The sequence below is a fragment of the Pteronotus mesoamericanus genome, unplaced genomic scaffold (genome assembly GCF_021234165.1).
Source record: "Pteronotus mesoamericanus isolate MK-2021 breed Mesoamerican mustached bat unplaced genomic scaffold, CSHL_Meso_final contig_56, whole genome shotgun sequence".
Taxonomy (NCBI): Eukaryota; Metazoa; Chordata; class Mammalia; order Chiroptera; family Mormoopidae; genus Pteronotus; species Pteronotus mesoamericanus.
In genome coordinates, this window is record NW_026555201.1 from 31,135,263 (window position 1) to 31,150,896 (window position 15,634).

Consider the following 15,634-nt stretch of genomic DNA (forward strand, 5'->3'; position numbering starts at 1 on the left):
TAATGTTTTTGTTTTATACTCAAATTGGTGTTGACATATCACACAAAAAGAGCCATAAGATACTTGTTTAAATAAAAAGTACATTCTGACCAAAACTCAGTAAAGGAGCCATTTACCTTGAAATCTTTCAAAGGAGCTAGCAGCGGGCTTTACACATGATAGTCACTAAGTTATTACTTTTAAAATTACCTGAATAAGAGACTAAACTTTAAACAATTATATTCTTAATAAATAAAAATTACTAATTCAAGTATGAAAAAATAAGTAAAAAGTTCACTTATAGGCCCACTTAAAATATGTTATCTTCTGTATTCAGTTAACAACATTGACGTTATTATGGGTGTTCAAAGCTAAAATGAAGCTCTTATGTCATCCTTCTCATGAACACCTATTGACCCTAAATATAAAGCCAATTAAATTCCTGATTTTGCTTCTCTAGTCTCTTGGTCTACAGACTGTACCTCATAGTGTAGTTTGTCTCAGACATAACCATATAACTGTGTATTTTTTTCAAGTTTCCAAAATTAAACTGTTAAGTATACAGGCTGAATATCTATGCATTTTCTTATATAGTTGTAACAATCTTGCACTCTATTTTATAAACTAATCTAGGTACCTGTGGCTCTTATTTGACACTTTTATTGGATATTCGATGTAACTAACATTAATTCTATAACAATATATTGATATAGAACATATGGAATACTTTATAAAATAATAATTACAAAATGTTAAAAACCTTCATGCAATAGACACTACTGACTCTAAAAAACTATTTTTAAAAGATACCCAAATAGAATTCTTATTAGCTATTTTTCAGAGACACAGTTTTTTCTGTTCTTTCAACCATTACATAAATTTGTCATTATTATTACCATTGGCCATAAAGAAAAAAAAAAAGAAACCCATAAGCAGAATTGTAAATGTAATTTTTCCTATGTAATATATATTGGTGTGGCTGTACATATATACATATACACATCCCATGATTGTATAATCGTTCAGAAGTGCCTCATTTGATTGTGACAGTTGATTGATTTATAAACTTGAGAAATTTTTGTTTAACTGATAGTTCCAATTAAAAGAACAAACGACTCAGGTCAATTTCTTCTCTGATGTCTTTTAATTTATTATCTTTAGTAAAAATAAAATGCTTTCACTTGGAGTTGTGTTGAAGTAAGAAGCAGGGTACCATAGAATAAATTTATTATTAAATTAGAAACAAAATCCAAAGGGTATAAATGTGAAGTTAAGAAAAGGAAGATCTCTACTATATTGCAACATTATATTGGAATAAGGAGTTAAGGACATGGAACTGATAGAGCAAAAGAGACTTCACAACAACAAAAAAATGATAAGTTCCTTACAAGGTAGATCCCTGGTTGACTGTCTCTTTAAAATCCTAGTAACACATTACAATGGAACCAGTATATATCTTAACTGTCATTTGTGAAGGCCACCCATTAATAAAGAAAATGAAAGTAAAGGTGGAATTCAAAATTAATCCATAAAAACTACAAGTAAATTTTTAAAATTTTACATCACAACTTCCCCTTCGTTTGCAAAACTAAAATACTTGATTCCATCCACATTATCAGTTTCCATTGCTACAGCAGTAGAAAATACAGCTAAGTTGAATTTCTTTTATACAAACCTTAATTTGACCTTCTAATTCTTCAGTTTTCTGTTCTAAAGACAGGTGTTTCTCTTTATATTCTTTAAGATTACTTTCCAGCTGATTGCAATGTTCTTGCTTATCCTGAAACTTTGCAGTGACCTGATCCAACTGAGTAGCGATCTTACTTAACTCCTATAGAGAAATACAATTGAAGAAAACTTTGGTAAGGTTTACTTTATTGTAGTATGCAAATGTTTGCTCAAAGTAAAATTAAAATTCTAGTTTTATTTAAGAAATAGTTGGAGTAAGATCACAGGTAAGTCTAATGATAATTCAGTGGTCAAATTTATCTACCAATATAAAGGATCTGAAGTGAACTTGTGTATACTGTGAGGTACTAAGTTTATATGCCTAACAGCTAAGTAACTTTTTCTAGGAAGCCAAAAGATGCAAAAGAATGCTAACCAAGCTAATAATAAAACAATGCTTTTATAATTAAATGTTTTCAATGTTCAAGACTCCATCTTCTAAAATAACATTTTAAAAATAAATGATTACATCCACAATAATTGTTCAATTCATTTGGAATATCTAGTTACACAGAAAGAACACAATAAAAATTACTGCCACTAAATCCACCACCCATAGATAATCACTACTAATGTTTCGATAACTTGTCTTCCTGTCTTTTCAGCATGTTAGTTTCTATTTTTTAATTTGTACTTTTATAATAAACAGGATCTCACTTTACATACAGTTGTACTATAACCACCTTTGTTGTTACATAACAATGTATCATAAAACTGTGACATTTTCTAAAATATCATACTTGACTGCATAAATTTCCATCTTACTGACATTTTTTATCCAAATGTCCTATTTTAGATTCTTAGATTGTTAATAAATGCAGAAAGTTTAGTAGCAGAGATACAAAATCATCCTTAAAGCTATTGTAATTCCCTTAAAGAGCTAACAGTGAGCTAGACTATATGAAAAATCCTAAAGTTCTTGACTGCCACAGTTTCCCCTACCACCATCAAAACATAGAACTAATTTATACAACCTACCAGCAATGTATGAAAGTGGCTTCTTGTTCTACACCATCTCTAATCCTTCAAGTGTTAATTAAACACACAGATACACATTTTACCTCATAAGGCATATTCCATTGTTCTCTTAATTTGCAACTGATTCTTAATGAACTTTAACATTTGAGAATATAGTTTTGATCACTTACTTTCCAATAGGTTCACTTATTTATTATGTAAAAGTGTTTTAAACATATAGGCTATAAACCTTTCATCAGACATACTTCAGAAAATAGTTCTTTTACTAATGGATTTAGGATTTGATTAGTAATATCTTTGGCAGATAAATTGTAAACTTCTATGTGGTTATTCTTATAACTATGTTTTCCATTAGAGTTTCTGGCACTGATCTTGTGCTTAGAAAATACTTTCCAGATGTGTTTAGCAACAATACAAGTAAAAAGCAAGTTGCAGAATAACATATATAATGATTCTATGTGCATAAAAGGAAAATATCTATGTGTGTGTATTCCATACCAAATTTAATAGTAAACATCCCATCTAAGAATTGGAATTAAGGGTAAATATAGAAAACAATTTTGTTTTATTAACTTGATATGCTACTGTATTGTGTTTAAAAATTAGGCCAACAACCAGTATTACTTCTTAAATAAAATGTAAATTTTAAAAATGCCTACCTAGCAAAAAGTAAGAATAATCTACCAGCATTTTGACCTTGGCCTTAAGAAGGAAGCTTTTACTTTATCAGAAGTATTAGGACAGTAACTTCTATATCCCCTCCAGCCCCACTGATTTTTACTCCCAAGAAAAGATAATAACTCTTATTATTGAGATGGAAAACATGTCGCTCTTTTCTGCTTCCAAGTGTAAGTATATCTGGTTTATGGCCCTGATTGTGTACTAAAAACATGTGGGCAAGTCTGTCTCTCTTTCCCAGTCATTAGCACTTGATGGGAGGAAGCACTCATAGGAGTGAATATTTCAGTTCCACACCAAGTTCTAGACCAGGGGAGAAATAGAACATTAAGAAGTCCAACCACAGCTGAATTCCAGCTGAACTAATCACAAACAAAAAGTATATCTTTATCTTCATCTATTTGACTCCTGCATCTACCACTCCAAATGGTTCTGAACTCAGAAAGAAATTTTAAAAAATAAGCAAGTCAATCCCAACATTATATAAAACTTAGTGTCATCTTTATACATCTTTGTAATTAATTTATCTACCAGACCATTACGTTATGGTATGAAATGCATCAGGTCACCCCCTACCTGCTGTTTATCTTGCAATGCATTTTGGGCTGTGTCCAAATGATTTTGAAGATCTGCTCTTTGTGCAATTTTTGCTGCTTCTGCTGACAACAATAATTCAGTTTTGGCTTTAATCTGGAACAAAATTTATAAGTCATTTAATCCATCTGGAACAAAATTTATAAGTCATTTAATCCAAGTCATTAAATCCATAAGTCATTTAATCAAGGAAATCCTTGATTTCCTTTTGCTTTGCAGGATGACGCCCTACCAACTGAGCCAGAGCAATCATGGCAAGTCCTTGACTTCCTCTTGCTTGAATATATATTGCTTTTGTCACTAAATAATTTTAAAAAACTTAAGTCCTTTGGCAAAAAAAAAATAAGGATTTAAGTACTGAAAAATTAGTATATGATAATCCCCCAAACAGAAATGGGTAGGGGAAAAGATTCCTAATGGTGTTTGGATAAATGATGAAAAGATGTCCCTATATGCCACCAAAAGACCTCTCCCTCTCCTAAATTGGACATCCACTTACTATCACACAACTCATCTGACAAATGATTATATTTTTTAAAGAAAGAAATGTGTATCCTTATATTCCAAGCTGTGATATTATTTCTTATTTTCAATGGAGTTAGTCTCCTAAAATAAAGAAAACCAATGCTTACAAGTGTTTCTATAACTTTCTCTGCAACAGAAAAAAACAAAAAACCAATGATGAGACTGGAGAAAGAAATATGTTTTAATTCTCACTCCATAACTGATTCATTGAGGAAAACTTCTATACTGGCCTCTGAAAGAATATATAGTTAAAAACAACGGTACTATATGAAAGTATTTTTTTAAATCATGCCTTTAAAATAAATGTTTTTTAAAAAGCCAAAAACACATTTAACCCGGAAATCTAATGGTATAATATCAAACTACTTTGAACTTCAAAAATAACAAGAAGAACTTCAAGGGGAAAAAAATGAAAAGATCAGTAGTTTCAGGAAATATAGTTTGCCAGTACAGAGAGGAAAGAAAGGCAAACAGGAAAGCTTAACCAAGTGTCTAAATACAATCTTTGTTTAATTCCTATTCCTAATTTTTTTCCATTAATGAGAGAGAGATTTGGGGTGGCAAAGGAGTTGGGGTTGAGGGACAAGAGAGGGAAATGGAAAAGAATTTAAAACATTTGATGGCCCTGGCTTGGTGGCTCAGTTTGTTGGAGCATCAAGTTGGTTGGAGCATCAGCCCACAAAGCAAAAGGTTGTGGGTTCGATTCTCAGTCAGGGCACATGACTAGGTTGCAGGTTGGATCCCCAGTCAGGGCACAGAGAAGAGGCAACTGATTGATGTTTGCTTCCCACATCAATCTCTCTCTCAATCTCTCAATCTCAATCTCTCAATCTCTCTCTCCCCCACCGCAAACCCAATAACACATCCTCAGGTAAGGATTATAAAAAATAAATAAAACTTTTGTGGCCTAAAATTAGTATTTTATTCATAAAAACATATTAAATTGCATAATTTAATATTACCTGCATGTCAAGCTGAGAGACCTTCTCCTTGCTTTCATTTAATTGACTACTTAATTCATTGACACTGGTTTCTAGGGAAAGGACACGATCTTGTGCAGCTCTCAGATGTGCCTTTTGCTCTTGCACCTGGTCATGCAAATCCTCCTGGGCTTGTTTATGGCTTTCTGACTGATTCTTCAGCTTCTCTGTTAGTTGAGTTACCTACCACATCAGCAAGAGTCTAATTATGAAGGTCACAAATGATATAAGAAGAACTAAGAAACCCAAATTGTGATAGGTTATCTCAAAACCTTTTCAAGACTCATTCACATCTTTCCAAAAATTAGTAAACACAGTATCTCAAAACCACAATAAATAACATAAAATTCAGAGATTCCTACTATTTTAAAACCATCTCTATTGATCTATAATTTACATGAAATAAAATTAACCCAAATGAATTATATAGTTTGAGATTCGATAAATAAATACACTCATTTAACCATCACTCAAAGCAAGATAGAGAACATTTCGATTATCCAAAAAAAGTTTCCTTATGTCCCTTTGCAGTCAGTACCCTCCACTCATCTCTAGCCCCAATCATTGATCTAAGTAATAAGAGTTCCTTACACAGTCTGGATAGGTCTATATTGTCAGGTATGTATTGCAAATATCTTCTCCTAGTCTATGTCTTGGCTTTTATTTTCACAATAGTATCTTTTGAAGAGTATACTTTATAAATTTAGATGAAATCCAATTCATCTGATTTTTTTGTGGGGGAGGGGATACCCTGCTTGGAGTTCACTGAGTTTCATTATGTAGATTCATATTTTTAATCAAATTTAACTTTTTCAACCATTATTTCTATTACTATTTTCCTCCTGCCCATTCTTCTGTGATACTAATTATATGGGTGCTAGACTACATGATACTATCCCACAGGTCAAATTTAATAATAATGAGGCACTGTTCATTTTTATCTAGCCTTTTCTTTCTCTCTGCTTCATTTCAAACAGTTTCAATTACCTTTTCTCTACATTCACTGATACTGTTTTTTACTTGCTTAATCTATTAATCCCACCCAATGAAATTTTCATTTCAGATCTTTTTAAAAATCTCTTGAACAGCAATTTTCAACCTTTTTCATCTCATGGCACACATAAATTAATTACTACAATTCTGTGGCACATCAGAAATTATATATTTTTACTGATCTGACAAAAATATAGGTATAGTTTGATTCATTCACACTGGATGGCTATTGTTGGGGTGGCTGTTGTCATTTTTATTTGTCAATCTAAGGGAAAAGAGATCATGTCCCTTAGTAAACAGTCATGTATTGCACATTTTAAAAATTCTTGTGCACACTAGTGTGCTTTCCATAGCACACCAGTTGAAAATCGCTGCTCTAAAAGCTCTATTTGGTTCTGTTTTATGGGTTCCATTTCTACTTCTATTATTATAGCTTTTCTTTTATATCCGTAAGTACATTTTAAGAACTTTTTAAAGTACTTGTCTGATGACGCCATCATCTCTCATTTCAGGGTCTCTTTCCATTGAATGATTGTTCTGCTTATAGCTCACATTTTCTGCCTCTTTATATGACTAGTAATTTTTTGATTTTTTTTTTTAATATTTACTGTGACAGCTCCGGATTTTCCTGTCTTCTTTCAAAAACGGTTGAATTTTGTTCCAGCAGACAGTTAATGTACTCATGGTTCAGCTTGATCCTTTTGAGTCTTGTATTTATGCTCTGTCAGATTACATATGCACTAGCTTTTTACTCTAGGGCTAGTTTAACGTTACTTCTAAGTTGTGACATCTCTGTGGTTTCAACTGAATGCCCCCAAGCATTCACCCACATCTTTATTCTCTGGCAGAACTTGAACATCATCCAGGCCTGCGAATCTGATAATTTTTCAGCCTGCAGCTCCTAATAGGTATTCACTGCCTGGCCTCATAGAATCCCATCTTGTGAGCACAAAGATTAACACTCAGCCAAAGGCTCAAGTGGATCCCAGTGAAGATTTCTCTCCATGTTCTCTCCTCTCTGGTGTTCTGCCCGGAAAATCTGAGCTGCCTCAACTTTCCTAAACGTCTATCTCTCATTCCTCAATTCAGTGAGACCACTACTCTTTCCTTAGATCTCCCCAATCTGCACCACAGTCTGGAAAATGTCTCCATGTTCCAAGTCAAAGTAGCTGAAAGATTTACATCATTTATTTCTCTTCTTTCATTGTACTTCTTGTTGTACAATGTCTAAAGGCAGTCGTTTTACACATTTTTTCCCCAATTTTCTAGTTGTTTATGGTGGGAGGATTAAAGAAGTATCAGCTCCTCCATGTCCAGAAGCAGAAGTACATAGATTTTGTTTTTTCTTTTATTTAAAAAAGCACAGGCTATTCTGGTCATATTTATATGATAAGCAATGTCAAGTTGCATGTGAGTCACAACTAAAAACTAGTCTAAAAAATTTTTCATAAAAACTGGTAACCAAGGCTAACTTTGAAATTTGAGAAAAAAATTCTACTATACGAGGGGGGACCCAAAAAAAACTAGAACTTATTTACAAAAAATTGTGCATTTATTCTTAATGTTTAAGTGTCAGCCACCTTCAAAGTACTCTCCATTTGATGTAATATACCTATTGAGACAATTTTTGCATTGCTCAAAACAGTTTTGGAACTTGTTGACTTCGATGCCTTGCAGTGGTTCTGCCATTTTTTGCTTCACCTCTTCCACATCAGCAAAACTTTTTCCTATGAGAACTTTTTTCACCCAAGGAAACAACAAAAAGAAAGTCACTAGGGGCAAGATCAGGTGAATAGGGAGGATCATGCCACTTTTGGTCAAAAACTGCTGAACACTCAGCACGGTGTGGGCAGGTGCGCTCATAAGTCACCCATCATGAAATGGGCAAACACATTGAAAGAATCTTCAAAAAAAATTCACTGAAGCCGAACACAGTCTGTCACAACAAAGCCAGCTGGTACACTGATACAGATGGGTTCCTAGAACACTCACCTAGCGGGGAAGCCTGTACTACAAGGGGCCTGCCCCACAGAAGATAATTCCTTTTCTTGTGGGTCCCCCTTGTAATCTAGTACCCAAATTAGCAAAGTGATATGACCTACTATTACTTTACTGCTTTCTCATTTAGATAACTATAATTCTTTCATTGGCCAATTCTTCCCAAAAAAACGACTGTAAATTCTTCTCAGTTTGAAAATGTATTAAACTGAATTTTATAAGTTTCTCTTAAACTACATACAAATGTTAAGGTAACATCAAAATTATTATTAGTTATATATTCCAAAGACAGTATCATAATATAAGTAACCACTAAGTCTGTATGCTAACCAATACAGAGTAACAACTAACACTTGATTAGTACTTTGAGTTTATGAATATATTTTATTATTCATTCTTTTATCAAAACATAACAAAATGTCACAAGGCAATTACAATTATCAATAATATCTCTATTTTTCCAATGATCTAACATGGTGAAATGGTTTGCTCGTGGTCACATAGGTAATAAATTACATCCCTGGGACATGAACTGAGGTTTCCTTTCTCAAATCATGTTAACTTACTTTCATTACAATAGCAACCCACCTTTAAGGTAAATGAGAAGATATTTGTCAAAAATATAGAATATTAAAAAGTACTAAAACTAACCATAATGAAAAATCATTTAAATAAAGCACTTAAGATTTAGAGAGATAACAGTAAATTTTAGAAATAGATTTGACAAGCTTACTTGTTCCTGTAATATATGGTTTTTTTCTTGTAACTGGTTAAGAACAGCAGTCTCCCCTTCACCAGCTTGAATTTTTGCATAAAGATCTTCTCTTTCCTTTTCTAGTAAGGAAATATTTTCTTTACTCTTCTGTAATAAGGCTTCAAGGTTCTGGATCTTTTGGTCCTTATCACCAATTTGGCGTAGTACTTGTTCCAAATCATTCTGTAAAAAATTGGAAACTAACCTTAAGGATAGAGAACTTAAAAAGTTATTTCTTAAACATAAAATAATTAATAAATTTTATAATTCAAACTTTGTTTTACTAATCATTACATTTTAACATGACTAATTAAATAATTAGTAATATAGATCTAATATAAATCTATATTATTAATGATAAACTGAAAGTTAACCAGAAAAAGCCTTCAATTAACCATATTCTCCGTGTAACACTCTGACATCACCACCTACTACTCTTCTCGTTAATCCATTTGAGACACTTGGGACTCCTTAATATTCATTAATCACAGCAGGCACATGCCTACCTCAAAGCCTTTGCACCAATTGTTTCTTCTGCCTGGAATACTTCTCTCACAGTTCTGGCTTATCCCCTCTCCTTCAAATGTTTGTTCAAATGTCACCTTCTCCATCAGGCCTACCCTAACCAATACATTTAAAATTGCAGCCTTTCGCAATATCCCCTCTCCAGAATATTTTTTTCCTTCCATGGCACTTATATCTATGCTCCACAAACAGGAGGATTTTGTCTGTTTTATTCATTCACATACCTGAGATACATATGCTCTATTTGTTGAATGAACAGAAAAATAAATGGCTGCATTCTAACAGAGACACTCTAGAAGACTCAGTTACTTCAATACCACAAAAGGACTCTTCTATCAGTACTTTGATGGATCCATCTTCCACTTTACCAAAGTAACGTTAAACAGAGCACAATGCAACAGCCCACATCCAAAACAATGCCCGCTAACATTTTCAAGTTGCCACCCACAGCCTTTGCCTCAATAGTTTTAAAAGCCAGAGAGCCTCTACACAAAACAAGACCCTAACAAATCCCTCTGCAAACCTTATCATAGCCCACACCATTTTGTGAGACCGAGCCAGCAACCACCTGGTATACTCAATAATTTGTGCCAGTATTAAAATATTTCAGGTCAGTCACTTTTAAATGTGCTTCTCATTCCTCTATGTTTAATCATTAAATAGTGAAAGAAACCTAACCTCTCTATTCTCATCCTTTTTCCTGCCGCTAATGACCCTTCTTCTCCACATTCCACTAATCTTCTAGAACCACAGGCCTAAGCTTTTTTCCAGTCACTCCACTTCCAAGGCATAATTAATATGTGGTTCTCCCCTTACAGATTCTGCCCCTTAACCCTCTCCGATACTAATGCTTAGTCCTCTGGAAAGCAGGAGAGGTTGACGCTTTCCTGGTTACTCACCGCCACTACTCTTTCCCTATGTAAAGTTTCATGCTGCTTTGGAGACTATGTAATTCATTCATTCTACCCTCTATTCTGTGTTGCTATCATCTATAAATCCCTACCTCATTCACTGAAGACTTGAGACCTGATTTAGTCTTTCTCTCAGTCCCAATTTCTTTCAATTTCCTGGGAAATACAAAATACATAGAGAATTAAAAGCACAGCTTCAATATTCATATCACCTTAATTCCTATACCTTATTCATTCTATTCAACCACTCACATGTGGAATCTTGTAAATCACCTGCAATTGTTCTAGATGAAAAGTTTCATTTCTCCTACTCTGTGACCACAACTTCCTGACCATGTTCCAAATGCATGACCTCATTTCTGCTCTTCAATGCAGAGACATTTACCTCAATTTTCTTCTAGCTTATTTAGTATAAGCCTAGCTTCTCTTACCAAACCTCATATAGACATGAACTAACCTTAACTCTTCTTTCAACTCCATTATCCATTTCCTTTTGCCCCCAAATGTCTAGTACAGCCACACACACCCCCAAAAAAGCCCAAATTTAGGTCAATATTGCAATCGGCTTCCTTCACCCCTAAATTTCTAAGCACCATTAGAGCAGAAATTACAAAATCCCACATTGTGCCACTACGAATTTCTAGACTCCAATCTCCATTACGTGTTCAGAATTATCTTGTCAATCCTTTCACTTAGTGAGGTTCTCATCACCCTGAAACACTTCCCTCAATAACTATGTGAAAGCTTCAATATTCTCTCAAATTCTTAGTCTCTGCCTGCTTGACATTCATCTGTTATCTCCAACTTTATCCAAGAGAGGTGACGGGTGGATCTTCAGGAATATCTACCTTGATTTTCCATCTCCTTACCCATAAAATTATATAATCCAATTTACCTCTACTTTTTTTCAAGTTTCAAAGGATATTCTGCAGAGGATAAATTCAAATTTACCACCACCCATTGTAGCAATGACATCATAGCTTTTTCTCAATACCTTATTCCTTTAGTCATCTCTCCTTTAACATCCTCAATTACTCCCTTTCCATCAGTCTCTTTGTGCTAAACTATAAACATTGTCAGATGCCTCTTATTCTCCCAAACACTTCCTGAACCAAGCTCCAGTCCAGTTTCTGCCCAATCTTTATGCAATTCATGTTTAAATTTCAAAAGCAATACATATTTACATTCCTAACTCCCTCATCACTCATTTACTTATCAATCAAAAACGAGACTTTCAACTACATCATTTTATTTAAATTACATTTGACAAGGTCACGAATTTACTTAACTGCTCAATCTAATGGACATTTGTCATTCATCACACTGACTTACCATACACCCAACTTTGCAGTCCTTTAGCTTCCACTCTGTAGATTCTCCTAATTATTCTGATTATTCTCTCTTTGGGCTGCTCTTCCTCTACTCAGCCATCCTTTAAGCACTGGTGTTTCCTGGTCTCTTGTGGTACTGGTTATCTATTTTCCTCATTATACTCTTTTCACTGGCTGACCACATCTAGTCTAATAATTCCACTTAGCCCCATATAATACTGATGTCTCTCATAGCTAACATTTATAGGCTTTAAATTAATATAGTCTCATAGGTGCTTCAGGACATGTCCAAACTGCACTCATCACATGCCCCTATAAAATGAGATGGCCATTTGTCCCATGTTTACTGACACGATTAATGACACCTCCATTTACCATGCCCTCAATGTTATCAATAAAGAAATTATTCCCTTTCTCTCTCATTCTCTATAACTATTAAGTCAACAAGTCCTATTTATTTTACCTCAAAAGTAGTACTTATTTTTGTCCCTATGATATTTTTAAACAATTGCTTGAACTAAGATTATTGTTTTTCATCTAAAATACTGTATTTATTGATCTTTTAATTGATCTCTTGTTTCAGATTATTTTCTCCAAAATCCATCTTTCACACAACCAAAAGAATAACCTATTTAAAAATCAAATCTGGCTATGGAATTTTATCTTAAGACCTTCCACACTTTTCTGTCTTCAAGAATAAATGTCACACAAGGCCCTTCATAAACTTGCACATGTCTAATACTCTAACCTCTTCTCTAACTAACCACTCAACTATATTAAAAGCTCCAGCTAAACGTAAAAGCTTCACTCACACCAGCTTCAGTATCCCTGTGCTTGTAACTTCTCCTTGCAGTATACTCCTCACTATCATCATCCTTGCAACCTAGAAACATTTATGTATCCTTTGCAACCCAGGTTGCCACTTCTAAGAACTTTTTAATGACTACTCTCTCCAGACTCTATCAAAGTTAGATCTGCCTTCTATTCTACCACAGTATATATATACACACACCTGGAGTTAAGCTCATTACATTTCTTTAATTAGTTTTTAGGACTCTTCATGTTTTCATAATGAGAGACTTTGCATGGCCTCTTTGCCATTCTTTCATTATTCCTTCCCAGGGAATAAGAATTTAACTAATTGGAAAGTTTGGATAAAAGACCAAGCACATTAAACTTAGCCCCTTGTTTCCCCTCAGTGTTGAGAGACAATCTGATGACTGAATGAACAAATTTAATTGCAGGGTACAGTATATGAACGCCCACTTGCAGCAGACCTGCATGAAATTCTCTATCTTGGCTTTACTACCCTACTTCTTTACTATTCTTCACAGTAAAACTCCTACAGTTATCCATATTCATTTGATCTTCCTATTTTCTCTAGGAACTCTCTCCATCTGCCTTTCAGTCCTCCTTCTCTTTCCAACTTGTGCTTATCAATATCAGCAGTGACCTCCATGTTGCCAGATCTACTAGGATTCTCAAGTCTTCATCTTCCTTGACCTCCATCCTTCTGACCATCCAGACCAAAATCCTTGGAATCATCCTTGACTTCTTTCTCAATGCCCCACATCAATCTATCAGTAAGGCTGTCAGCTTTCTCTCTGAAATATAGCTCAGATCTGACCACTTCTCATTACCTGTGCTTTTTCCAACTTGTATCATTATTTTTTTTAATTTTTATTGAATTTATTGGGATGACATTGGTTAATAAAATTAAATACCATTTCTTATCTGGATTATTTTAGTAGTCTCTTAATCAATTTCATATGTTTCTACTGTCTACTCTCAACACAGCAGCCAGAGTAATCCTGTGAAATTACAAGTCGGATCATGTCACTCCTTTGCTCTGAACCCTCCAATGGTTTCTCATCTCAGAGTAAAATCCTTGAAATTACCTAAGGGACTTCAGCATGTTCTGACCCTCTATGATCTCTCTAATTGTGTCCCCTTCTAATACTTCTCATCGTTCACACCACTCCAACGCCTGGCTTCCTGATGTTCCTTACATATGTTCCTGCCTCACGGCTTTTTAATATACTGATCCTCTCCTCTCTGATGTTTAGACGGCTTACACCCTCCTCTCCTTTATGACTTTCATCTTCGGAGAGAGGCCTTCCCTAGCAATGCTACCTAACACTGCAGTCACTGACTTCCAGCTCACAGATACTTCCTACTCCCCATCCCTTCTACGATCTCTAGCACTTATCGCCATTTAACACATTATATATTTTGCGTATTTACCTTGGCTACAGTTTGTCCCTCACTCAGCTCCATGCGAGCAGGCATTTTTATCTGTTTTCTTCACTGTCATATCCACAAAATTGCTTCCTTGGCTCAGAGCAGACATTAACCCGTATTTGTTGACTGAATTTTGATCCCTGTCCATGTGACTCCCAAGCCACTCTCCAAATTTAGAAGGGAAATGGAGGCATATTACTACCTCTTTTAAACTCCAGCATTGTTTCTGTGTGCACGTTAGGTTGTCATTTCCCAGAAGGCAGCACTGTGTCTTACTCATCTCTTTGTTTTCAGTGTGTACCATAGGACCTGACATACAGTGCCCACAAATATTCAATTAATTAGTAAAAAAACAAAGGAATAAGTGAATGTCAAAGTCGAAATCATTTCAAACATTTGGGTGCCCTCTTCTCTTCACCATAACAAGACAAAAATTTAACTTCTTTTAATCTTCTAAGCTATTCTTTAGAATCTGTATAAATTTAACCAATCACTTACATTTTCTAAACCAACAATTCCAATGTTCATATGATAGTTCTTTTCTTGTTTTAAAAGATTTTATTAGTTTATTGTTAGAGAAAGGGGAAAGGAGAGAGAGAGAAGGAGAGAAACAGAGATCGGTTGCCTCTCACACATGCCCAGCTGGGGACCTGGCCCACAACCCAGGCATGTGCCCCGACCAACAGGCAACCTTTTGGTTGCAGGAAAATGCACAATTCACTGACCCCCACCGGTCAGTGCCAATGTTCATATGATAGTTCTGAAGCAGAAAAAGGCATGACCACAAACACTACGTTCTACTGTAGGAAACACAAAATGTTCTTTTTTTTACTGGGCTAACTAAATATACCAGAAAATTTTATTCTTATATTTTTATGTTTCAAATAAGTTATTGAAATATGCCTGAAACTAACATAATATATGTCAACAGTAACTGGAAAATAAATAAATAAATAATAATAAACCATACTAAATAATAATATTATATGTAAAAATAATTTAAATAATATATATTCTATTTAAATAAGTATAATATACATTTAGTTAATAAAGAAATGTAATATTAAATATTTTAACATAAATAAACTTACTTAAAATATTTTTTTTAATTTTCAATATAGAAATCAAAATAAAAAGATTTTTTGATTATCCAGATACTGAAAATTATCTAAATCCTTCATAATCAAGTATTTTGTATCATCTCATTTTACTACAACAAAAGAATAATGATTTGGCTAATTTTGTTTAAAAGGCTAATAATTCAAATAATATGTACCTGAGCTTCCCGAAGTTTTGCTGTAGTGTTTTGCTGAAGGGCTTGTTGTTCTTGATGCTGTTGCTTTGTTTTCTCTAACTGATGCTGCAGTTCTGTGGAATTTGTTACTTTTTCCTTCAACTTAAAAAAATGTAGACTGTCAG

At 34.1% G+C, this 15,634-nt stretch overlaps 1 protein-coding gene across 2 annotated transcripts in view; it reads right to left on the reverse strand.

The window, feature by feature from the left end:
- The window catches only part of EEA1 (early endosome antigen 1), a 128,210-nt gene that overhangs the window by 37,043 nt on the left and 75,533 nt on the right, over positions 1-15,634 (reverse strand). For both annotated transcript variants that reach the window (XM_054580198.1, XM_054580197.1), the window contains 5 exons: positions 15,492-15,611; positions 9,187-9,390; positions 5,445-5,645; positions 3,940-4,053; positions 1,655-1,810 (listed from right to left, as the gene is read on the reverse strand). In XM_054580198.1, the coding sequence (XP_054436173.1) occupies positions 1,655-1,810; positions 3,940-4,053; positions 5,445-5,645; positions 9,187-9,390; positions 15,492-15,611 (795 nt within the window). The remainder of the gene's footprint in view (positions 1-1,654; positions 1,811-3,939; positions 4,054-5,444; positions 5,646-9,186; positions 9,391-15,491; positions 15,612-15,634) is intronic.